Source organism: Nyctibius grandis, chromosome Z (genome assembly GCF_013368605.1).
Source record: "Nyctibius grandis isolate bNycGra1 chromosome Z, bNycGra1.pri, whole genome shotgun sequence".
Classification (NCBI taxonomy): Eukaryota; Metazoa; Chordata; class Aves; order Nyctibiiformes; family Nyctibiidae; genus Nyctibius; species Nyctibius grandis.
Window position 1 is genome coordinate 76,849,216 of NC_090695.1, and position 23,476 is coordinate 76,872,691.

Sequence of the window (23,476 nt, forward strand, 5' to 3'; positions counted from 1 at the left end):
TCAGTAGTTTTAACAGGAAGAGAGGAAGGTTATATCAAGTAAGGAGTATTCAAGGAATTTGCTGTTAATGCAGAAATAGAAATACCTCCACCAAAGCTGTCTCAAAATGTTGACTGATTCTTAACATGGCTATTTCCTCACCCACTGTCTGTAGCTCATGTGTAACAAGCATGTAGCTTGATTGCTGAAACAGCCCCCTTACTCTTCTTGAATTTTTTAAACATTATTCTATTAATGAGGAAAATACATATATATTACGTATGCATATACATGTTCTTCAGCTTAGCTTTATTATACAATTAAGTGTACATATACTGGTCTCTGTGGGTTGTCTTCCAACTCTGTTCTGCATATGCATCTGCAAAGTAAAGGAAAGGAAGGTATAGTTCAGACATATGCAGTCAAGTGTATCATAACATCATTCCTTTAATATTTTGTGTGCTGTAATTTCATTGAATATAAGATTGGATATAAGATTCATATGTGAACAAAAATGGAAGTGGAAATAAAAATTTTACCTTGTATATCAGGATATTTTGCTTCATGCCTCATAGCAACCCTTCCAGTAACAGGAAAACTAATATTCCTCAGTATAAGAGTTTATTGGGATACAGGCTTGGTTCTTTTTTCACAAGTACTTTGTTGTGCATTAAAAAATAGTCTTATTTAGCAGTAAAACAACCCGTCTGGTTTTATTTTTAATTCTTTAACAGTGCTCTTTATTTTTTTAAATTTGGTACACTATTAAGCTTTATTCCCTAGATCATATTAAGTGTGCATGTGTAAATATATATGTGTGTATACACTTTTGTTTTTACTAGTATGAAGTACTACTCTGTGTACAAGATCATGATGATCCAGCTATTGATGTGTGCAAAAAGCTCCTTGGCAAATACCCAAATGTTGATGCTAGACTGTTCATAGGTAAGCAGTGCAACTCGAAGGTGGGACTGTTACTTGTAAAATGTTTTTAGATCTTCAACTCCATATACGGTATTATAAAATAAATAGTTGTCTTGTTGAGCCTGTGTTGGTTCTGTAGCTTAATCATCAGTTTGGGGTAAAGATTTAAGTTTGTAGTCACTCTCTGTGACATCAGTCCAAAAAAAACTCTAGGAAGAATGATTTATGCAACCCCCACAACTTTTTCCTTCTAAATCTGAAACACAGTTTAAATCCTGTCTTTGCACTGAACTAAATGTGCAGGAAGTGACTTAGAGTTGTGGCTGTAGTTGAGTCCTGCAACAATCCTTTTTCATCAGCTTAGATAGTAGGGCTCTGTCTTCACTTTACATTTGAATTAGAAGAGGGAAGGAATATTAAAACTAGGTGTTAGAATATTTCTCTGATGTGAAACAAACTGGACCATGTCTGTCAGTTGACAGCAAAAGAGTATGTGTCATTCTGCTCCTTACTAATTTTTCTGCTGAAATTACTGTAGAGTATAATGGTCATAATCAGTAGTCCTAAGAAATAAGAGGTAGAGGATATTTACCTTGCAGAATGTAGTAATAAACTTTGTAGTTCTACTGCCATTTTAATTATATTAACCTTGCTACCCTGCCATTTTGAGGAAGTATTTGAATATTTTCTCCTTTTTAATTCTCTGCATAATTGTAGTAAGATCTAAAATATACAAGTAAAGGAATACTTAAAATTTAAATACTTTTCATAAAAGTAGACTTTAAGAATTGGTGGGCAAACACTTACTGTTCTTCAGTTAGCATATCTAAATATTTTGGGTATTGAGTCTGAATTCTAAAAAAAACTCCATACATTATTCGTGTATGATGTTTGTATTTTTTAGGTGGCAAGAAGGTTGGCATCAACCCCAAGATTAACAACTTAATGCCTGGCTATGAAGTTGCCAAATATGATCTCATATGGATTTGTGATAGTGGAATCAGAGGTAGGTGTGTGTTGTAATATGCTGACTGTTAACATTGCTCTTATTCCCTGTAGGCAAGCAGTTGTTGGACATTATTTTGACTGAGAATACAAGTATAAATGAAAGTCAAAAATCTGGAGAAATATTTTCATGGTATAATAATATTTAATCTTTAATTACAAGGTGAAAATCCCATTTTAAAAAATACTGTTCCACCTGTTTCCATTGTATTTGTTGTTGATCGTAATAATGACGTTAATCACTTGTAATTTTTCTGAAACTTTGTTCCTCCAAAATACTATGCATCAAAGTATATGTGCTCTTGATATTGGTAATAGAATGAATGAGAGTTAATGTCTCTATACAGTAGTCTGCTAATGTCAGAATTGCTCAATGAACTGTATTTTTTCATTTGTCACTTAGTAAGGCCAGACACTCTGACAGATATGGCCAATCAGATGACTGAAAAAGTAGGCTTGGTCCATGGGCTTCCCTATGTTGCAGACAGACAGGGTTTTGCTGCTACCCTTGAACAGGTGAGTGTAATGTTGGGTTTTATGGTTTTGGTTTTTTTTTTTTGCAAGACCTTGCTGACTAAAAGTTATATAGTGCCTCTTGCACTTTTTGTGTGAAGAAACATTTATTTTCAGCTGCAGTCACGCTTCAAACTATCTAGGATAACTTCTAAATGCTCCAAAATTCTACTGTGGTGCTCTGAACATTGATTCAACATTTAAGTTTACAAAACAAACAATAAAGATGACAGGGTGAAAACAATAGATTTTATTTAAAAATTTATTAAAACTGAAGAACTCTTTCTAGTGCTTAGTCAGAAAGGGCCATTAATTCTATTTTGACGTCTGAAAAGGAGTGCTGAAATGGCCATGACAAGTCAGAGCAAAGTCCAACTCACACAGTATCTTATTTCCAGCAGGGATTATAAGCAGAGTCTTTGAGGAGAGTAGAACACAAGCAAGGCTTATATCCTGTTTTCGTGTAATACTCTCTCAACTTTCTCCAATTTTCAGCTGAGAGGCTTCCTGAGCAGGAAGTAGACTTGTATATTTACTAATCCTCAATATATTAGTATTTTAATAAGAACAGATTTCTTACATGAGCTTTTCCATTCTTTCTTTGAGTCCATATAGATTTTGAACACCTGTAACTCTTTACCAGGAAGTTCCATAGATCTGCTATCTGTTACAGGAACCACCACCTTGTTCACTCTGACCCTTATTCTATAGTGCTATTTCATGTCTCCTAATACTTGTTTTGGAAGAGAAAATGAACAGTTGATTCCTATACACCATCTTCATATCACTCATTCTGTCCTATTCTCCCTCTCTTCTCTCTCAGGAAGTTCCCTTTTATAGAATGAAGAGGTTGAGTTTTCTTGTTTGTTCATTTTGTCTCAAGGCATGTAATTCAATCAAATATATTTTATTCTAAACTGGCATGTGTAAGGCATTTTGGCTCCAAGGCTAGCTAATGTGTGTCAAAGTCAGAAATGTGAGAGTTGAAAGTGCAGTGAAGTTCAGTACTTGTTCATTGCATGGAGAGAGGGCAGCTTGTGTGATTTTTTTTTTTGATTTTTTTTTTTTTTTTTTTTGGTGACACAACGTCTTAATTTTCTCTTACAAAAGAAGAGCAAGGAGCTATAGCACAAAGCTCTTAGTACTGCTATGTGCTAAAGTAGCAAGAATTAAAACTCCTGTTTCTGTATTTCTGGAAGAGCTTTTTTTTTCCAGATTCAGTATACTGCAAGATGAGCATGCCTTTTCTTGAATGAGTTGCTATATTAGTAAGACCAGTGTGAAGGCCATCTGTAGGAAGAATAGTAGTGAGAGGCACTAGCACTCATTCCCACTGTCTCTAGTTTTAAGTTATTGAATCTTGTAAAAAGACTTGCTGACAATCTGCTTTTTTTTTTTTTGCTGTTTCTAAGTACATTAAGTAAACAAAGTTCCCCTGCTTCTGTACAATCATATAGTAAGTTTCTGAGAACATGTATGCAGTAATGCAGTTAATCTGTACAAGAGAAAGGAGACAGCATGGCTGTTGGCTGTCACCAAATAATATATTAATCCTGGTTATTAGTAAGTTACTTAATGGATTTTTAGTATATGTATTCCCTGATAAGAACCACAATAAATTAGAAATTAAATACCAAATGAAATATGGTAATTTAATATGCAGATTTAAAACCTGCTTATAGATTCATAAAAACATAGCCAATATCACCACTAGATTTCTAAGATTTGGTGGTAGACTAGACTTCTGTACTGGTGGTTAACATCTTTCCAAATACACTGTCATAATTGGCCACGTCTAGCACTTTTTTCACTCCAAACATTTTTGGAGAAAAAGTTGTTAGTGAATAGTACTCGCATAAATACATACAGAGTTTTAAAAGCCTTATCTTATTTTGGCAGGTTTATTTTGGAACGTCACATCCAAGGTCATATATTTCAGCCAACTTAACTGGCTTTAAGTGTGTAACAGGAATGTCATGCTTGATGAGGAAGGATGTCTTGGACCAAGCTGGAGGACTGATAGCTTTTGCACAATATATTGCTGAAGATTACTTTATGGCCAAAGCTATAGCTGACCGGTAAGATGACTCTAAAGTAAGCTTATTGCTTTAAGTGCAGTTTAAATTTTTTTCTTAAAACACATGGTACATACTATGAGTATAGGTGTTCAAGTCAGCTTCATGTGTATACAGCCAACATCCTTATGACATGTGCTTTGTCCTATTGATATAGTCTTTTAGAAGTAATAAAGACATATCATTGTCAGTTCCTTCAGAAAAAAGTTTCCGAGATCTTGGTTTAAGTATTATTCAAGTGGTATTTACTCTCTTCCAATGAAGAGACTTGATAAAATACACTTAATTTTTTTGCTTATACCCCTTGTAATAATATGGCACATATACTAAAGAAACTTTTCAAGCCTAATAGAATTCTTGGGTGTTTATTCTCTAATTGTTTTTTGCATCTCATATTTGCACATTTTTTATAATAATAAATTCATTTTTCAGGGGCTGGAAATTTGCAATGGCCACACAAGTTGCAATGCAGAACTCTGGTTCATATTCTATTTCTCAATTTCAGTCCAGAATGATCAGGTAAAATTTTATTTTTACTTCCTCTCCCACATACCCCTGTCACCTGCTTCTGATGTGGATAACCTGATAATGAGAGGGAATACATTTTCCAAGCTATTTTGATCTAATTTCCAGAATGCTGAAGTTCCAGTGCACAGCTTGATGCGTGCTTCTTGTTAGTGTTGGGAGAGAGACGCTGACTTTCCACAGAAGTATGACTGATAGAAGTATTTAAAAAAAACCCTTAGTAACTTTTAAATGCTATGTGCAGTATCTTTGAAAGGAAGATTTTTTTGCAATATTTTATTTGGAGGTGTGAATTAAATGAGATTAAACTAACATTGTCAGAAAAGACCATGATGGCTCATCACTTGAAGAGGGGGAGGAGGGCATAAAGAATAATGCATGTTTGTTTTTTCTAGGTGGGCCAAACTGCGGATTAATATGTTGCCTGCCACAATAATTTGTGAGCCAATCTCAGAGTGCTTTGTTGCCAGTCTAGTTATTGGATGGGCAGCTCATCATGTGTTTAGATGGGATATAATGGTATTTTTCATGTGTCACTGCTTGGCGTGGTTTATATTTGACTACATTCAACTAAAAGGTGTTCAGGTATGTAGCTTCATTTTCTTCAGAGGTTATTAAAGTTACTAGTGCCATCTACTTCAGCAAAAAGCCAAGCCTAATTATAACAACAAAATAATTCTCTTGACATCAAGGAAATAACAGATCAAATCCTGTTATTCTCAGTCATCCAGCTTCAGTTATAGTAGCATGAAAAGGAGTAAGTGTGCTTGGTTGTAATTTTGTTTTGCATATGCATCTGCGTCTGCCTAGGCTCTGAAAGTTTGCGTATCTGTCCCCTTAACCTTCCCATTTCCAGTCTGCTCTACCTAGGCGTATCCAGAAATGTTAAGCTTTAACAGTACAAGAACAGTAGCTTTGTGGGATTTCTTTTATCTTGGTTCTTACTTTGTCTTGTATTTATTGAGGTGTATATGTACTCTTCAGTACATTTTTTCATTTTATTTTGATAATAATGGACTTACAGGACAGCTGTAGCCTATTCCTAAAAATAAAATCTTCCCATCACTAGAAATGAGGCCTCAAAAAACTTTTAATATAGAAAGATGTCTCAAATCACAACAGCGTTTGTTCTCCTAACACTGTAGGAACTATTTAGACTACTTTTTGCTGTGATCACTTTCCATCCTAATCTGTTCCATAATTACTTGTGTATTCAAACTTATCAAATAGTTCTCATCATACTAAAAAAATATTCTTTTGGTAGTCTTAACACATACTGGAAATAAAAAAAGTCAGGCCTTGTGTTTATCCTGTAGGACTCCAGAAGGTCAGTTTAACAGTCAACTTTCTGATTACTCTTCTCACCATGCGCAGCATGTAAAAGAGCTTTGTGCCTACTCTTCCTTTTCTGAAGCCTCTTCAATTTCCAACTCTGCGTGTAGGTGGAAATTCTCGAAGGAGCAGAGAATACAGAGAGGCTATAAGCTTTTTTTCTTAGTCCCACTCTTCTGTGCAATAAGCCAAAGGCTTATTTATTTGAATTTCACTCCTCTGGGAATGTGCAGGAGTGTTCTGTCTAGATGCTGTTCTTCTGGTCTGTGACAAAAACCCAGTGTCTGCTTGAATACAGTCTTACAAAGCTTCAGAAAGAAAAAAATGAAATTGTCACTCTTTTCCTTGCCTTTTGCTCTATATACAAGGCAGTCTTCAAACCTTCTGGGTTATTCTGCCAGGCTCCTCATGTTTAATATGGGTAATCATATCTTTAACAAGAAAATGTTCTTGGCTTACAAAAGATTATGCTATTGATATGTAAATCTGTGTAATAAGCTTTAGAATAGATTTGTCTGTAATGAATATTTTACATTACCTTTAAACATACTGATTATTCAAAAGTAATTTTAATACTTGTCTTTTATATTCTTAGGGTGGTGCTTTGTGTTTTTCAAAACTTGATTATGCAGTAGCTTGGTTCATCAGAGAATCCATGACAATTTATATTTTCCTATCTGCTTTGTGGGACCCCACTATTAGCTGGAGGACAGGACGCTACAGATTACGTTGTGGAGGCACTGCAGAAGAAATTCTTGATGTATAGCCACAGATTTGTAACTGTGAATGTCAAAAAGAGAAGGGGGGAAAGAAAAGTATTATAAATTGTTTATATAAATACTTCTAAGAAGATCTACCTTCAGTAGTTTTATTACTTGTATGTTTTGGTATCTGTTCTTTAATTTATTTTTGCATGGCACTTGCATCTGTGAAAATACATCTGTAATCTTGGCCAAATGGTACCTTGCTCCTATGTACAAATAGAAATGGAGAGAATTGGTCCTGACATTTACTTTCTATAGGAATGCTCTGCAGTAAACTTTTCAAAAAAAAAAAAAAGTAGTATCCTCCTGGATATGAGCAGCTTCTTACTCCATGGTGTGCTAGCCTAGCAGATCCAGGGTTCACATAGCTATTTTCCAGCTGGATTGTACAAGGCTGTACCTAGTAAAATCGCAGAAGTACAGCTGATGTCTGTTTTATCCCACTAAATTGAGCTAGTAACAGGACCTTGGGAAAGAAGCTCTTAAATGCTTTATGCCTACCTCTTGTAGTTGCTGCAGAACAAAATGAATGGAAAGGTAAAAATGCTTTGCAAAAACAAACTAAAGCTGGAGTCTTGTGTTTATAGGTATATATGAAATACTTTAGTTGTTGCAATGAACCAAAAGTGGACTGAGTTTGATAGAATGAGTTGGAAGGAATTACTGGTCGGGCATGTATTGTGGGCATCTTTTGGCCAACTCTGATCTGGTTCTGTCTTGAACCTTGTTAAGCACTGTGCTGTAACTAGCCAAGCTGTTCCCCTTCAATATTTCCATCTTTTTTAAGGGGTGTTTGTTTTTCCCTGTGAGTGAATGCTTTGATGGGGGGTGCGTGTGTGTGTGTGGGGGACATAGTAGGGGGTAGAAGGGAGCAGAAATACATTTCAGAAACATTTCACACATGAGCTATTTTCTTACACAATGTCTTAAGAATGTAATTTCATGATGCAGGTATTTAATATCTTTTTAAAGTGAACATACATACCTGTACAAGTCATAATTAAGTATTCAATTGCAGTAGATATTGTGAACATACTAAAGGGCCGGGTGAGTTTGCTGTTACTGATTAAAATTGTAATCTTAATTTAAATATCAAACTAAGTCTACTCTTGGCTTTTTGCCTTCTACTGTTAGTCTAGCCTTTAAATTGGACTTCTGTATTCCAGTGGTATGGCTAAAAGGACTAGATTATAATGCATGCCGTGTTTTTTCCCCTTTCTGCTCCCTGTAGCTTGTTTTCCAACCTCATTGTGAGACTTCCTAATTTGTGGTGAACTGGACTTGTTTTCTTTGAACACTCTTTAATTAAAAAAACATAGCAAAGCTAGAGAGGGATGTTGCATAAGCCTTTTGTTTTCATAATTGTATTTATGCTGCTTTACTTTTCCTCATATGGAATAGCATATTGTCATCATGAATGTGAGCTGCTACTTACAAGGCTAATGCCAACAAAGCAGCTTTTAAAAGTTGGATGATAATGTGTAGCACATTAGCAATAATGACATGTATTTATAAAAACAGACATTTTTACCTTACTGAGCCAATCCCTTACTGTCATATGCTACACAAGTGTAATGTGTATGTATGTGTTGTAAAACATACTCTGGGCCAAAATGCTTCATCCACCTTAATGTCTCTTTTGCCTTACAATACCATGGAACTATTTTAATGGGCATTTCTGTATGAACAAAGGCTTTTGATGCATGCTTCATTCTTTTCATGTGAATCAGGAAGAAGCACTTTTCCTGAGGAAGGTTGCACACTGAAAGCTAGTCTAGTTGTGACCCACGAAAGCGTTCTGGTTTTGATGTTTTTTACATAGTTGAATTTTGCTGACAATGTTTGTATCTTTGCTTGTTTCATGAAGTTTGATGCCATTCATTGCACTGCTGAAGTGAAGCTTAGCTTGCAACTTAGCTTTATGCTGATTTCTATGCAGGCAATGGAACAGAACCAAAAAAAAAAGGCTGAACAGATTTCATTTTTAAAAAAATAGGTGGGGATAATTGTTTAACAGGTGCTTTTGTATTAGTAGAGCCATCTTTGGTCATGAAAAATAAAGCTTCACTTAAGCAAACAGTTTCATTTGGGTATGTTCAGTTGATTATGAAATGGAAACCAACACTGTTAAATGTTGTAGAAGATGCTGCAACAGAACTTCTAAAAGTTGCTGATGTAAAGTTGTGTTGATCTACAGATGTGTAGAATATACCATGTTTATTTAAAATCATTGTCTTGTTTTTTCTTTTATTTAAAAATAAATTTTGAATACAATCCGTTTGGAATACAGGTTGTTTTTTTCCCCTTTGTTCAATGATGTGTCACATGACAGCTTTAAGCACTTATGGTGGCCTTTCATGTGAAACTTAATAAGAGACTGTGTGTATGATAGTTGTTGGAATCTGGGAGGCATGGCAGAAACAAACACCATTGGAATAACTTGAAAACTAGTTATAGGAACTTAAATATTCCAGTGTATTTTGTGCTTGATATGTTTACAGCCACACAGCACAATACCTAAATCCCCTTTCCTGAGTCCTTTGATTATTTTCCTGCCTCCTATTAAATAATGTTTTGATTTTATTCTGTGCTTTCAAATGAAGTCTTTCCCACTTGAATTCCTTTCATTTCCACTCTTCTGTCTCCTGATACTGACTGCTGACTACCTGCATTTCCTCTGTCTGTTTTGTCAGCTGGAAAACTTTGTTTCCTGCTAACCGTCTGCTTTAATATATTGCTTCTGAAAGCTGTTTCATTCATCTTAAAGGCTTCTATTAATCCTCACACCTGATTTCTGATCATATAATTTTAAGGTGGCTTTGAATTCCAGCCATTCTTGGCTTGAACTGGTCCCCCAACATCTGTGACACTAATTCTGGCTATTGAGGCTAAGGAAACCTAAAGTTCTGTATGGTGATAGGTAAACAAAACCAACAAAAATAAACCAAACCCCACAACAATATGCAACCCCAAAAACACCACAGAACAAAACCCCGCTGGCTTTGTGTATCCTGTAGATCCTTAGTATTTGAAGTCAGGCTGCTTTTGAGGTTGTTACCTCTTCCGCATTGCACAAACAAATTTCCATTGCCAGCTATCAGTCAAATGAAAATAAGTGATAATTCTTATGGTTAAATTCCCCACAGTCTGCTTTCTCTGCTTATTTGTCTGGTCCTTAGAGGCTGAATGTTTCAGTAAGGAAGCAAAGTTTAATGAAGCACTTCAGCCCGGTTTAGCCACCACCATGTTTGTGGTAAAGAGTCTGGTTACCTGTTTCACGTAGAAAGTTGCTGTTGACTGTATTATGAATCTTTGCTGAAAATGTTGTTTTGTAGCAGTTTCTACTAGCAGCTGGCTCTGTTTCCAATTGTAAGTCCTACACGCAGATCAGTGACCGATTCTCCCTTCAATTCCATCTTGTTCAACTACAAGCAAACCAGCCAGTCTTGTGGATCCTAAGGCTTTGTCAGTGTTCAGCTATAAACTTGCAAGGTTATGTCCAGTGTATTTTCCTTTTAAAAAGCAGTTTTAGGTTAGTGTCTTGTAAATGTTCTTCTAACTGTGCAGAAGCCCTGCAGTCTGTGTTTGGAAAGAAGTGTGTCTAACTAGCCTTTTCAGCAGAAGATGTTTGTGATGCTTGTCTTCATGCTTAGCTTAGGCTAAAATCACTAATCAGCATATTCCTGTAAACTAAGACTAAAAAAAAAAAAAGTACTATTTCTAATACTTTCCAATACAGCTTTTGAAATGCTTTATTTCTTAAATTCTCATCAGATCAAGAGCAGGCGGGTGCTTATGTGTAGTTTGTGCTTCTGGGGAGAATATGCTTCCTCTTGATCAGCTCTAAGTATTTTTGCCTGAATGTTGGTTTGATTGTAGATGATCAATTAAGAGGTGCAAAACAGCTTGCAATGGAAGTTTGTGGATGGCTGCTTGTTTCTGTCTCATACCTCCACACATCCCCCCAGCTCTTTTTCCCTGTTGCTGGCAGGAAGGAAGGGCCTCAGCCAAACCCATATGCCAGCTGGAATTAATGGCTATTTTATATGCAGCCAACTTGTGGGTGAATGGGAGAGGTCAGGCTCGTGTGCCTGTGCAGGAAACCAGTAAGCTCACTGGGAGCATGGAACGGGAGCTGTCAGAAGAAATCTCTTCACTGGGCTTTGACATGAAGTGAGTTATTGTTCTTGACCTGGGCTTTGCATCCTCTGGGCCTGTGTTGAACTGAAATCTGCTCACAGTGTTGCAGTGAGCTTGAGTGAATCTAAAGCTCTGCTAGTCTTCCCCCCTGCCCTTAAGTATGATGAGTAGCTTTTCCTCTTTTAAGGCTTGCCTGCTGCCTGGAAGAGTGTATTTTTACATATTCAATGGAAACTTATTTTTTGTGGCAATGGCTCCTTACTTTGATACCAAAATACTGGGGGAGGTGCCAAGATAACAGAAGGCCTGTACAGCGCACGTGTAAAATGCAGTAACACATTCAAAAGTGACCCCCTAACCTTGTGGAAATGAGACAATATGGAGAAACTGTGAAGCCTTTGGGGCATTCTGTCAGTATATATAATTAAGTTTATTTTTATACTTGCATGTGCAATTATATATATAAATTTATATGTGCATGCATTTTTATATATGAACTTTTATTATATAATTATATATGTACTAATACCGAAATCAAACCTTGCAAGAAGCCTTGAACTTGACAAGCCTGTTCTTTTCTGTAGGTGGGCCAAACAGGTGAAATAATGTTTTTCTATATAAAAAGCCAGCAGCTCAAAGTTAAATAAATCATAAGCAATTGAGGCTAGTATCCAGTTTCATTTCATCTCTCAGCAGACAGAGGAAGGCTCAAAAAAAAGGTCAGTTTTTTTTCTGGACTCTTTACTTATAAGCCTGAAAAATGTTTTATTCGTCTAGCCTTTTGGGTCATGTCAATAACTCCCCCCCTGAGGGAGAGTTCAGAGACACTGCTTCCTTAGCTGGTAGACCTCCAAAATCTGAGCAAGGCAAGGCACATACTTTTGTCACTTGCCTCCTTTCTGTTCAGTTTCACTGGCTCCTGCTCTTCCCTCTTGGGACAACTGTTTTGTTCCTGAAGGTCTATAAAAGAAGTTTTCTCCCTAGAAGAGAAATGTGCAGGAAAGAGAACAGAAAGAGGGACAGAACTGTAGTGAATGCAGTGGTAAATTAGTCTGAGACTAATGCTACAGAGTGAAGGAATATGGGCAAATCTGGGTGCTTTTGCACTATGTTAGATAATAAGGAAAAATAACACAGAGGTGAAACCTTAGAAATGTTTTTAAGGGCTCTTGCTTAAACAGGCACTGAGACCACTGAGATGTTCCTCAAGGCTAGCTCTCTAGAATTATATGGGGCTTTCAGCAAGATCTATTTTAGGGTTGGGTCAAGTGGCTGGCAAAGGAGAACAGCAAGCCATGAGGGGTTGTTACGCACCCTGCAGCTGCTTAGCAAGACATGAGAGCTTGCAGCCATTGTCTCCTGTTCCACTCAAGAGACCTCCTTTTGGCTCCCCATGTCCTGGAGCGTTCAGTCGCATGCAAACTCCTGCAGATGAGTTGTAGGATGAGGATGGCTTGTGACTGTTGGCCTGTTGGCTGAGCAAGGAGGGAGCTACAGCTGGAGCAGACAGATCTGGACCTTTCCCAAGTTTGGGGGTGTCTGCAGCCACAGACTTTCTTTGAGTTGACAATGTACTTTTGAGATTGCTGCTGGTGGATTTCCCTACCATGAAGGGTCCCTGATGATGCTGTGGGACCTGTGGAGTCTGTTTGTCTAAAGCAGACAGTATATAACGGAGGGAGAAGGGAGCTGGCAGATGTTAGAAGGAGCACTGACCTGTGAGTACGACCTGTCTAACCCTGTTAGTACAGACTAGCAACCAGCTTACTTTCAGATACTGGAATAGCACAGAATTAAAATGTGGGTGTGTTTCAGGCATCCTCCTTCAATTATGATGACAGTAAAGCAGAGTTGTGTAGCACGTGGTTGATGACGACTGCATGTGAATATAAAGTGTATCTTGTCTGTGTGCAGGCTGACACAAGAGGTGATCTCGCCATAATGCATCAGCAATGCGCTACCTCTGCTAGCAGTGAACAGTCATATTTCACATCCAGTCGTACTTTCATAAACACAGTCTTTGTGCAGCCAGAATGCAACTGCATAATATTTTCATGCTTTGCCTGTCAAACAGATTGCTTTTGTATGCAGCAGGTGATGGCTAAAGAGATGATCTCATTTCACTTATAGCTGTAGCTAAAATGAGCACCAGAAGTGAAATTTGGCGTTTCTAGCCCTCTGTTCTATGATTAACAGAGAAGCTGGTGCATTTCTACCTCAGGCAGTCTGTTGCTGTTTAACAGTGGACCCTTTCTTTATTGGTGTATAAAGTAATAAAGCCAAGTCTGTAGAGCAGGAAAGACTGCACCTGTGCACAGGGTCTGTCTCCAGGCTGGTTTTCTCAGGGTCTCAGCGAAGCAGCCTAAGCCCAGCAGCAGCGTTGTGCCCAGAGGCCATGTACCCATAGAGCTGTCCAAAATAAAAGCGCTACAGCTCTCACAAGGGAAATTGCCCTTCAAATAGCTGGCGTGGGGTGGCGATAGCTGTTTTGCAGGACCAGAAGCCAGTTTGCTGGCCACAAAATTATGCCATTTTACACTGCATGAGTAGCATTTCCAGCTCCTGCTTTTAAGTCTGAACACAGATCACACCCTAAAGGAAAGACTAAAGGAGGCCCTTTTTACTAACCCCTTTCCTCCACCTCCAGAACCCAGTAGCTTTCCCTTCTAAAAAAACGTTGTGGAATTAGTCAATTTATTACTCCCAACATCATGTTGTTGTGTGACCCCCCTCCTTGGCTGTGAATTGTTTTGAGCTCCTTGCTCCCCAGGAAGTTGGTGTTGTCATCATAAATAGGATGGACACTTTTTTTTCTCTTTTTTTTTGGGTTGCTGGCAGTGGCAAGGTGTCTGAAGGGTCTGAAGCTCTGCTGTTCATTGCTTTACACCAGAACTTCCCTGCTGTGTGCCTTCACTTGGTTTGCATTGCAGCCTCTTCTGATGTCTGCTGCATCTGTGACAGCCATTTGCTCCCATTGCAGTACTGCAATCAGTGGATTAATGTGTTTCACCTAAGCAAAGGAAAATGACCACCTCCTCCCTGCTGATGGCAATGGGTGAAAATCAGAGGGCACTAAAGGGCACATTCGAGTCCTTGTTGGTGAGTGTTATCTCCATGTACTGCAGTGTAAGTCTGATACAGATGATGTTTGGCAGTCCCTTGCTGGGAACTGGTTCCTGCCAAGGTGGCAATAGGGCGGGGGCGGGGGGAAAGGTAAGCCTTTGCTTAGCATTTGTTCAGTGACAAATAGGTTATTTGGAGAGTCTCACTGTAGTATTCCTGTGAAAGACAGTCCTTGCTACCCATCTCCTTAGCAATGTTTCAGGTTCCTGGACTTTTCTCCGTACTTAGCAGAAACTTACTGTTTTGGAGGGAGAAAGGTGCATCATGACCCGCTTGAGTTTGATCACATTGACTAAATCCCAGCCATCCATTTTCCTCTGTCCACCCAGTCGACAGATCCTTAAACTTTTTTTTCTGGATGGTCTGTTGATGACTTTTTGTGACAGGCCCAGTTTGCTTAGTTACCTTCTATGTGTCCTTTAGAAGAACACTACAGATGTCTACAAGTCCACAGGCAGTGAATTAGAAGACACCAGTCTAAGAAAACTTTGCATGACAAAGAAATTTCTACATCCCACGAGAGAGGGTCTGTGCTGCCTTAGGGATCCTCTCGGTAAAACTGAGAATTGGATTCTTCAGTGGAAGACAGATATCACTGCTGCTGCAAACAGCACCAAATAGCCCACTGCAAGCATCCTTGTAGCACAGGACCTTCTTGCTCCCTTGTCCATCCAAGAGTAGATGTACGTGCTGCTGTCAAGGAGCTGCAGTGCAGTTCTCCCCACAAAGAATTAGGCATGAATCTCGGACTCGCAGAGTAGCTGAGGTTGGACCAGACCTCTGATACCTAGCAGGGTCAACTAGAGCAGGTTGCTCAGGACTGCGTCCAGTTGGGGTTTGAGCGTCTCCAAGGACGGAGACTCCACAAACTCTCTGAGCAACCTATTTGGTCACTCTCATAGCAAAAGTGTTTCCTGATGTTCAAAGGCAACCTCCTGTGTTTCGTTTCATGCCCATTGCCTCTGGTCCTGTCACTGGGCACCACTGAGAAAGGCCTGGCTCCATCTCCTTTACTCTACCCTCATCAGATATTTATACACACGGATAAGATGCCCTTGAGCCTTCTCTTCTCCAGGCTGAGCAGTCCCAGCTCTCTCAGCTCCTCCTCATATGTCAGATTCTCCTGTTCCTTCCTCATCTTTCTGGCATTTCCATGGACTTGCTCCAGGGGTGGCCTCACCAGTGCTGAGCAGAGGGGAAGGACCACCTCCCTTGACCTCCTGGCATCACTCCGCCCTGTGCAGCCCAGGACACCATTAGCATTCTTTGAGTCAAAGGCACACTGCTGGCTCATATTCAACTTAGTGTCCACCAGCACCTCCAGATCCTTTTCTGCCAAGCTGCTTTCCAGCCAGTCAGCCCCCAGCACATATTGGTGCATGGACTTGTTCCTCCCCAGGCATAGGACTTTTAATTTCTCCTTGTTGAACTTCATGAAGTTCCTGTTGGCCCATTTCTCCAGCCAGACCAGCTCCCTCCGGATGACAGCACGACCTCCTGTCTGTCATATGTACATCAGCACCCTGTAAAATGGGAGCATGTATGCCAGATTAATGCATAACCTAATACAGTTTGGATCTCTGATAAAAACACTTTGTAGTAAGTGTATTTGAGTCCTCTTGATGGCAAGTCTGAGTCCTACAAATCAAGTTATTTTATTGGCTCCTTGTATGTCCCCACACTTTTCCTTTGTTAGACTAGGTGTATAACTTGTCTCTCAGTTATGTTTCTTTAACCTTTTTGCCCTACGTCTACCTAACTGGCAAGCTATCCCAAGCAGCTTTTTAAAGCATATTAATATTCGGGCTCTTTCTTTTGCCATGTTAATTAATTAACTGTAGGTAAAGTTGACTGCGGGAGAAGCTGAGTGTTTTCTGATGCTTCCTACCAGCAGGGATCAATGACTATGCAACCTCTCATTTTTGCACCAGATTTAAAAAAAAAAAAAAACCGAACCAAACCAAAACAAAAAAAAAAACAAGAAAAACACCAAGTCTGGATTTCATACAGTTTCTGGCTACTGTGTACTGTTGGAGGGTCTGAGTGGAGTTGGGCTTTTGAAGACTTTTGACTCCTGTTGGTGAGAACTGGAACTGAAAGTACTGTAGGCATCACTAGGCTGCCCTAATAAGGCTCTCCTGCCTACACCCAGACTTCAAGTAAAGAATACATTCGTTTCAGGAGTGTGACGTAGGCAGTCATGGCTGCCAAATCTTCATGTCTGCATTACATGTTAATGAACAAATAGGTGTATTCAGCCGGGGAGCAGCATTCGAGTCTGTCTCCAAGCATTCAGATTATGAATCTGAAATTATTTTACTTCAGTATAAATCAGGAAAAAAGCGTTCTATTACTCTGAACCAAATGCAAATTATCTCCTTCTCGGTCTGAAATGGAAACAATATAAATGGATTGCTGATTGTAATCATTTACAGTGACTGCTGGCTCCATCACTTATTTCTGAAATAACTGGGTGAAAAAAGAAGATAAATAGGTTTTGTACATCCCTGATGTATGCATCTGGGCACAGATTCTGAGTGCCCTCATTGCATTTTGGGCAAGAGTCGTCTTTTCTGGGTGAGGCAATCAACAAACTGTCCTTCACATCAAGCATTCCTCTTTGCCCTGGTGCCCCTGTCTCTCTGCCAGGCTTCCCCCTTCACCTGTTCAATGTTCTCATTGCCATCATCTTACCTCTACACTTGCTCTCTCACCTTTTGCTTCCCATTTCTTGCCTCCCAGCCAAGTGCAGACGCAGGCTGCTGCTCCCTGTCCAACGGCACATGAATGGGAATGAGTTGAGTGTCCTCTACTGTGTGCATGGTGCAGGGACTGACATTGCTCTCTCTACCTTTGCTATTCTCCCCTGTTTCCAGGAGATATCAGTTCACGCAGAAGCCAACCATGCATGTGCTGCTGGCATGCACCCTCCTGGAGGACTTGCATGTGGGAAGAACCTGCTGCTTGCTGGAACACAAATGCAGAGGCAGTCATGATGTATTGATGGCCGTCATCACACGGACCACCCGCCTGTCCTGCTGCTCTCGTGCCTGCTGGGGCGGTGAGTGGTAGGAATGGGCACCACGTGTGGTAGATGTAGCATGGCTTTCTGCTGGGTTCAGGGTATGTCCAGCCTCTGTGCCAGAACCCACTGCCTGAAACCTGGTAAGTGGAGCCAGGGGCTCCCTGAATGCGGTTCTGGATGCTCTGGAGATGCTTCAGAGCAGTGAGGAAGGCAAGCTGGGGAATAAAACAGAGGGTCCAGCTGCTGTCTGGTGTCTATTGCCTTCTGCTTTTGTCTGGCTATCCCGGCATTCAGAAAGCTGGTGCAAAGAGTTGCTGTTTGTCTGGCACCTTTTGCCTGTCCCTGAGAAGCGCAACTCTCTTGGTTTAGACAAATGTGCCTGCTGGTCTTCCAGTGGGCTGAGGAGTGAGGCGTGGGCTCCTGAGCTTAACAAGATGTAGGCATGCGGACCCTTAGCAGCAGAAATCTGAGCACCTGCCAGCTTCAAGACACTGGCGCAGTTGGGCAGAGGCCATGGGGGTTGGATGGTTTCTGAATGCTCCTCCTTTGTGCTGGCTGCAGTGATTACTAAGCCCTTTGCAAAGCTATTTTAGCAAACTAATTCCAGTTGCAAAGCAGGGGAAGTAGTCACGGTTGGGTTTGGGAGAATTTTTTGTTCGTTTGTTTGTTGCTTTAAGGGTGGGAGAGCTCAGAGAAGGGTTGGGTGGCTTACACGAGGAGGGGGACCACAGCAGCCAGCACAAGCTGTAGTGGGCTCACACCCTCAAACAAGGACGCCTTTAATGGCTTAGCCCAGGTTTCAATGCACATGCTGGTTTTTGGATGTTGGACTAAGTGATTTAGGTTTTATGAATGGCCATTAAAGCATGCAGCTTAGTCATAAAATGTATTAAGCTATGGGAATTTGAGTTGCATATAGGTTTAGCTTTAGCTTTAAGCTCACTACGCAGCATTAACCATATGCATGTTGTTTTTATATGCAATATATTCACTTCCGAACTAAATATATTGACTCTCATATAACTCCTAATTTTTTTCTTTAGGAGGTTGTATTTTATGTAATTTTAAATGAACATAAGGCATGTTCGTTTGTGCATGTAAATAGAAAAAAAAACCAAAACAAAACAAAAAACAAACAGAAAATGTGCTGTTAATAAGCCTCCTCCTCTTTATTTTCTATTAAATATAAAATATTTCTATTTTAGTAAATGAAAAAGGTTTTTGACTTGTATGCTTGCCTGTCTGCTGTCTGGAGGTGTTTGCATTCCTCCTTGCTAGAAAGACCTTTTGTTCAAACACAGTACTCTTTCAGCAGGGTACCAGATATTACAGAAATACAAACAAACTGGGATCTTAGCCTTGAATTTTTCCACAAGGTGGTACATCCTATTCCTGAGAAGCTTTATTATTTATCTAGCAGCCACAGGGCTGTGTTCCTCTCCGTCATTGTTCCACTGTGAAAGAGAGGGGAAAAATATAAAATATTGCCAGTTTGAAATCTAGTATCTTCCACCCTCTTTATTCTGGTGTGACTGACATAATGATGCATAAGGCAGTGGATGTGTCCTCCCTGGGTCTCCTTTGAATGGTTATACTAGCATTTGCCGACAGTGTTATTTGGAATTAGTCTTTTTTAGTATGATTGCCGTTTCCTAACCAATGCCTTTATTGAGACTAGCATTTCTTAGGTCTGGGCGTTTGCAGATGTCTCCTCTAGATTTAAGTCACTGTGCGTGTACCTTGGACTTGCTCTTTCAGGCCGCGTTGCCTGCTCAGGAAGGAGCACAACGTTTGTGGCTGCACTCCTGCCAAAATGATGTAAAGAAAGCGCCATATGCTGATGAAGATACTGCCATGGGGGAAGATAAACATTTTTTTTCCTTGGAAACACACGTGGCAAATGCCTGCGTACCTACTGCAGCACTGCACTCATGCCTGGGACAAGGGGTAGTGAGAAAACTGTGCTGTGGTGTTTGCTGTGTGCCGGCAGAGGTGGGTGCACTGTGCGATAGCAGGGACCAGGCTCAGGACCTTCAGGGTTCGTTGGCACCTAAGTAAATGCCATGAAGACCTAGAGCCTCCACTGCTCATCATCACGACCTGTGTGGTGTAACTCGCTCCTAACAACCTCAGAGCCGTGACCTGAGCAGAAGCAGACTGAAACTGAGCTCTTCTAACCAGTACCACGTACCGTGTTGTTTTTCTTCTAGTCTATCTTTAGTATTATCTTTATTCTGGGTATTTACTGGTAATCCCCATAAAAGGATTTTGAATTAGCTTTTGCACTTTGATGAGCTTTGCAGATAGTGCTGTTCCCTTTCCTGTTTCTTGCGTTGTTACTTTGATAGCTGAACAGCTATTTAATATGGGAAGGTTTTCTGAAAGCCCTCTCTAGGAAGACTGCATACCGTTATTTTTCTCGTTACCCATTTTCCCATTCAGCCGAGAGCACAGACCAGTCGTTGGGTCTGCAGTTTTGCTAAGAGCCGAGCTTGGGTGGGCCAGAGCTGACCCAGGGGAGTGGAGCCTGTGTGACACATTGTGCCACGGCCAGCGCGGTGCTGGGGACATGGGGACTGCTGACTGGGCATCGGGGTGCGTGGCTTCAGCAGCCCGAGGCAAACAGCCGTTCCTCGAGGTGTGCCGCTCTGATGTTTAACTGTAATGTAAGCCTAGTGTAACCTGGAAACTGAGGTACAGCGGGGACAGGCTGTGCAAACCTGCCAACACGGCTGGTTAGGCTGAGCTGGGGGTAGCTCTGAGGATGCCTTCTGCTGTTTTAAGTTGTTCATCCTGCCCGATTTCGGAGCAAAGGAGACTGCTGTCCGTGAGTGTGGCTCCCACCGCTGCCAACAGATGGACTTGGCTGGGCGCTGGGATCAGGCTTCTGCTGGGGAAATAACTCCTTCACCCAGAGGTGGTGCAAATATTTGGCCCACTTCTGAGCGAGCCAGGCTTCTGCAGCACCGGATGGGCTGTACGGGGACAGGCAGGCAGCCTGCCCTTTACTGCATTGGCACATCTTGGCAAACCACTCGGATATATTATGTGTTACAGTTTGCTTGTCTGCGAGGGCTATGGAAAAAATTTGTAGGTGGTGCAATTTTCTAATGGTGCAATCATTAGAAACAATGGTTTCAAGCCAACACTGATGCCTTGAGATGGCTTAGTATAGACATGGAGTATTAGTATTTTTATCTGCGTGTCGAAGCACAGTTGGGGTTTTGCTGGTTTGTGAGAGAGGAAATACCTCAGCCTCCTTGTGGTTTTTCTTCCCAGGATTTCTTCCTATGACATAATGAGCATGCCTAAAATTCACTGCAGTGAGTAATTTAACAAATGGTTTCATTTAAAAAGAGAAACAAAAGCATACTTATCTTGGAAAGGAGCTGGTAAAGTTGTTGTTTTCCTAAAGTTTTGAAATTCCCTATTTTCCTCACCTCCCTCTAGTAGTCCAAGTAAAGGCAAAGCACTTAGGATAACTTCCCAGCCCTGAGGAGTTAAAAAAAGTCATAGCTGTAAAGATCTAGTTAGATATTGTCAGAATTTTGACTTAACAAAATGGACAAAATTGCAGCTCCAGAAGTGTGATGGAGATCTGCTGGCCAGTGGCTGTGGATGGTGGGTACAAGGGGTAGGAGCGATGTGTAGAGGGTGGATCTCGCAGGGTGGGCAAAGCCTGCGTGAGGGAGCACCAGCACGGGAAGCACTGCCCGCAGTGCAGCCCTGCACCCTGCTTTCCCGAGGAGGAGGGAGAAGCAGGCTGCAACCCCTTAAGCCCAGGATGCAAAGACCTTTGGGCCCTTTTACTACCACTTCCAGACCTCCTGCCTTGGTGTCATGGTGCTTTCGGGTAACTGCTGAAAAAAAACACATTTTTTTTTTTTCTGGATAAGGCTTTCTAAGGGTTCCCAGAGGCCTCTGTGCCGTGAGGCTGGGGGGCAATGATGTCTGGAAGTCACTCTGCTCAGTGGGGTCTCTACCCCAAGGGTCTGGGGGCACCATGCCTGGCAGCAGGTGCTGACCCTCCTGCAGGAGAAGGAGGAAGGGCTACTGGCTTTGGTGACCCCAGCTCATTGCCCAGCTCATACGGAGGTCCAGGGTGTGTGACACTCTACATTGTCACACGTCGTCACATGGAGGTGGCACGTGCTAGAGGAAGGTAATTAGGACATACACATTTGTCTCCTTAGCTGCTGCTTCGTATTTTGGATCTACTGGGAGCTTACGCTGTGGTTTCACAGTTTTGGTTGAATAAAATATGCTGGGGTTTGGGTGAATTACAAACATGCGGTATTTTGTAATTACAAACAGCTTGAGCTGGTTGTCCACTGGCCTGATCTTCACAGATTGGTCCTTGCATGTGTCCAGCATGGTCTGAGTTACTGGCTCATCTGCAGAGAGGTGCTAGAAGCGCTCAGAAAAGTAGCGGGACTTCAAAGCGCTCACCACTGCCATCTGTTACCGAGAGCTCGATCCCGGCTTGACTCTTAAATTTTCTTTTTATTTCTTCTTCCTATGGTATAATGTTTATTCTGAATTTTAAGACTTTTTCAGGTCATCTAACAGTTTAACATCTTAAAATTCTGGAGAGAACATACCTTCTAACTTTATGTAAAGCCAAATGCATATGTATACCTATATTTAAGGATTTAATTTTGGGTATTTTAAGCGCAGATAAAGCACTACTCATATAAAATATATCTCTAAAAAGAGTTTTGTCTCTTCTTAGTGCCCCAAATTATCTGTCAAAGCAGTCCCTGTTATTAGCGGCTGATATAAAAGGATAATTCGATTTTTGCCAAGTTGTCTCAACTTTTTCCCTTCAAAAGGAAGCTCGGTAGCTGCGTGTGGTATTTACCACAGCAGGTGTTGTGAAGGAGTATATTTGCTCACATCAATGTGCATGTGTGTGCAGGAGCTCAAACAATTGCACAGGAAAATACCTGGTATAGGATTACAAACCAGGTATGCTCAGGGTTACCTCACTCCTTTCATCTGCCCTGTGCAAAGCACCGGTGAGGAGGCTGCTGTCCTCTGATGCTCCCATTGCCTCATCAGAGGAAAGGGTAAAAGTCTTGATGGGCTTTTATTTTCCTCTTGCTTGCAGGGATTTGAGCAGTAGTGGTAGCTGGTGTGATGGTGCGCCATGGGCAGCCATGCAGTCCCCCTGCCACACTAGTCCCCATTCTCCCACCCGTGGGTAACCCACCCTGTGGAGATTGCTCAAAGGCAGGGTTCGGGACAGTGCTCAGCGATTATTCTGTCATGTACTTAAAAATAGAGTATTCTACAGTTCTGTACCGGGGCTCCCAGGAGAATCTTCCCTGTCCTCCTGCAGGTCAGGCTGCAGTGCTGCCTGTAAAGAACAGCAGGAGAGAGGGGAGGAAATAAAAGTTGAAAGCTGACTCTGATTTCCTTAGAGTAGCTCACACAGCTCCTGTGCATTTATTTGAATACATCATTGAGCAATGATTTCCACCTCTTTTAACTTCCCTCTCCTCTTCCTCTTTCTATTCTCCTTGATCTTTGCAGATGTGCTTCCTCTTCCATGGGTATGGGAGCAGTTCAGAGATTATTTATTCCCCATAAAGCACTGCCTGACACAAGAGGAGAGTGGGACCTTTGTTTATTTTGCCCTTGGGCTACCCATGTCGTGGAAATCCTGCTGTACCACCATGCCAGTTCAGGTAGGCACAGGTCGTGGTCGCTGGTGAGCTCCCAGATTTCCTTAACTGGTATATCAGCTTCAGATTCCCACTTGCTCTATGCGTATTGGTCCAAATCACCAGCTCTTCCAACACTTCCCTTTGCCTTGTTTCACAGCATCTCACCTGCCCTATGGTCTAAGTGAGGCACTGAGATACACCCTTGCACCCTCATCTGCTCTGCTTATCCCAGAGGGTCTGATATGTCCTCAGGGCATGCAGTTAGTGGACCAGTTAATTCTTGCACAATCCCATTCTGGTATGTTTGACTTCCCTGGCCTGATGGGCAGCGGGGTGGGCAGGACCTGAGATCACTCAGCACAGCTACATTGCATATACATGTCCTCTCCAGCAATGATGCCC

The 23,476-nt window shown here is 41.1% G+C and overlaps 1 protein-coding gene across 1 annotated transcript in view; it reads left to right on the forward strand.

Moving 5' to 3' along the window:
- UGCG (UDP-glucose ceramide glucosyltransferase) overlaps nucleotides 1–9,391 on the forward strand; it is a 32,711-nt gene extending 23,320 nt beyond the window's left edge. The window contains exons 3-9 of the mRNA XM_068422728.1: nucleotides 822–924; nucleotides 1,808–1,909; nucleotides 2,312–2,424; nucleotides 4,321–4,499; nucleotides 4,929–5,015; nucleotides 5,417–5,606; nucleotides 6,949–9,391. Coding sequence (XP_068278829.1) covers nucleotides 822–924; nucleotides 1,808–1,909; nucleotides 2,312–2,424; nucleotides 4,321–4,499; nucleotides 4,929–5,015; nucleotides 5,417–5,606; nucleotides 6,949–7,119 — 945 coding nt within the window. The 3' untranslated portion in view covers nucleotides 7,120–9,391. The remainder of the gene's footprint in view (nucleotides 1–821; nucleotides 925–1,807; nucleotides 1,910–2,311; nucleotides 2,425–4,320; nucleotides 4,500–4,928; nucleotides 5,016–5,416; nucleotides 5,607–6,948) is intronic.
- Nucleotides 9,392–23,476: the final 14,085 nt, after the last annotated feature.